This window comes from Morus notabilis, unplaced genomic scaffold, assembly GCF_000414095.1.
Source record: "Morus notabilis unplaced genomic scaffold, ASM41409v2 C11461955, whole genome shotgun sequence".
Classification (NCBI taxonomy): Eukaryota; Viridiplantae; Streptophyta; class Magnoliopsida; order Rosales; family Moraceae; genus Morus; species Morus notabilis.
In genome coordinates, this window is record NW_010387535.1 from 1 (window position 1) to 2,350 (window position 2,350).

The 2,350-nt window shown below is 40.5% G+C and overlaps 1 protein-coding gene across 1 annotated transcript; it reads right to left on the reverse strand.

Moving 5' to 3' along the window:
- Positions 1-315: 315 nt before the first annotated feature.
- LOC21410710 (autophagy-related protein 13a) lies at positions 316-2,332 on the reverse strand. The gene is made up of 2 exons (XM_024176978.1): positions 625-2,332; positions 316-534 (listed from the first exon to the last, which is right to left on the reverse strand). The coding sequence occupies exons 1-2, from the start codon at positions 1,996-1,998 to the stop codon at positions 316-318; spliced, it is 1,593 nt and encodes a 530-aa protein (XP_024032746.1). The 5' UTR covers positions 1,999-2,332.
- Between the last annotated feature and the right edge of the window lie 18 nt (positions 2,333-2,350).

A 2,350-nucleotide genomic window follows, 5' to 3' on the forward strand; every position in this document is an offset into this window, starting at 1 on the left:
ATGCCGATAATGAGTTGGCAAATGGGTCATCTGCTTCTTTACTACTGTAAATCTGAATAAACAACAGGACAAATGGGAAAGAATAAAACCATTCTTCGAGTCTTAAAAAAATTGGAAAAGTTTTATCCAATCACCCAAAATCACATACCAAGTCAAAAATTGAGACCCCTTGAACAGTAATACAGAAACAATACCAAAAAAGGATTAAGAGGGAGAAGAGGCAAGCAAAATATAGAACAATAATAAAACGTAAACAAATGGATAACTTGTTTAATTGAATAAAATAGGAGAATAAAAGTGACAATGGATAGTGAATCAATTCATAACAGTTGACTTCGAGAAATTTAAGTACCTGGGTTGAAAATCTGGAGGGTCAACATCATCAACATCAAAAGGACATGAGAAGCCAAAATCATCCAAGTCATCCTGGAAAGATAATCTACTGGAGCTTCTAGAGAACCCAATACGTGGTGAGCCACTGGAAGATAATGGTCCTGAAAACCGCCCTGAGTCTTCTCTACTGTCCTTTATGGCCTACGAAAGAATACATAAAAGTTATATCAGCAAGGACAAATTGACTTGAGGACAATAATGTAGAAACTAAAATAGAAAAACAACAACTACCTTCTGACCAGCATGGCAATTCGTTATTCCAGCCGTCACCTCTCCGGCCCTTGAAGAATCTATTCTCCGAAATGACCTGATTCCAGAAGGAGACTCCTGTGATGAAGGATCATTCCTTATGCTTCTGGGGGATAAAGGAGGAAGCGAGTTTCTATTTGGATCAGAAAAGTTGGGAGAAAGGTATCTAGAACTTCTGCCTGTCATTGTAGCTGGAATAGTTACCGGGGCAGTTTCTGAAGATTTACGGGTTTGCATTTGGTTAGGATTACCACCATAGAAGTACGTTGGAGGAGACGGGGAGGAAGATGGTGAAAATGGAGGTGAAAGCTGATACTCATCACAAGTGGTAGCCCTTTGATTGCTTAGCAGTCTGTAGTTTTGGACTCTGTTACCATACATATCAGAAGGTGATGATGGAAAATCAGAAAAAGTAGGAGAAGGACGATATGCAGGTGGAGATCTGACAAGGTGTTGGTTCTGCATAAAAGGTGCAGCTCGATGAAAACCACTTGTCCAGCTATGCGGGCGCTCAAGTGGTGTAGAAGGCGGTCGTGCTCCTCTCAAAGGAAAGGAAATTGCACGAACACCCTTCTCTGAAGTGGGGAAAGATCTCAGCGGATCAGTGGCAGGACTACCAACATAATCTGTGATTATCTTAGGTGGCATTGTTGTTGAAGGCTCAATGTTAAAATCAGAGAGGGTTGAACGGTAAGTCACAGACACAGAAAGGCGACCGGGAAAGGCCTCAACAGGAGGGAAGCTATATTCTTCCATCAATTCTTCCTCTGCCCTTGTGAATGGATCACCAAATGAAGAAACCTTGTAAATAATATCAAAATTATAAGCCTGGCTAGAGCTACTTAGCTGTCGAAAAGCCCGGTAAACCGGCAAAAGTCTCATTTGCGTATAAAGAGAACGCAGAAGTACTATTGATTTCTTGTATGTCCTTTTGTAAGAAGCAGCCATTTCACCGGCTTGAGGAGCCACATTCCGAGGAGATTCATACTGAACTACCCACCTTTCTATAACTGTCTCAATAGATGTCCCTGCTGTAGAAGCAGTATAGAGATTGTCCACGGATGAAGAGTTAGACCCTTCATGAACGAGTATTATGTCGATTATCATTGGATCCATCACATTTCTGTGCCAAAAATTCAAATTTTCTAGAGCCGCAGGGCGGTCTCCTAGTACTAAATTGAACCATTTGTCACTCTTTCTCACTCGGTTAGCCGACGAAAGGTCGCCACTACGATCATGAGGACGAAGAGAGGGAATCCTAGAGTCCAAAATAATATGCAAGCTCTTCAAAAGAAATTGGGAAATAATCTGCTCCAACTTCCCCAATTCAGGTTGAGAATTACTCTGCAAATCCATACCCTTCAGAAACTAAATCTCCAATCAAATTTCCAGTTCCTTTTCCTCTTTCTAAGCATTCCAAAGTTGCATCAAATACATTCCCAGAAAACCACTCCTTACTCCCCAAATCAAATGTACTCAACTTTTGACATGTTCTCATGAAATTGCAGACTAAACGAACAAACATGAACAGTGAAAACCAATTACCTAGATCAAAAGAAAAGACTTTTTGATCTATGGATTTGTAAGTCGAAGCTTCCTGGGGATAATAAATTCGAAAATTTTCCTCTATAAAGCAAGAGCCACCAATCAAACTACTCTGCACGTAAAAGATGTGGAGCAAAATTAACGACCCAAATAATAATCCATA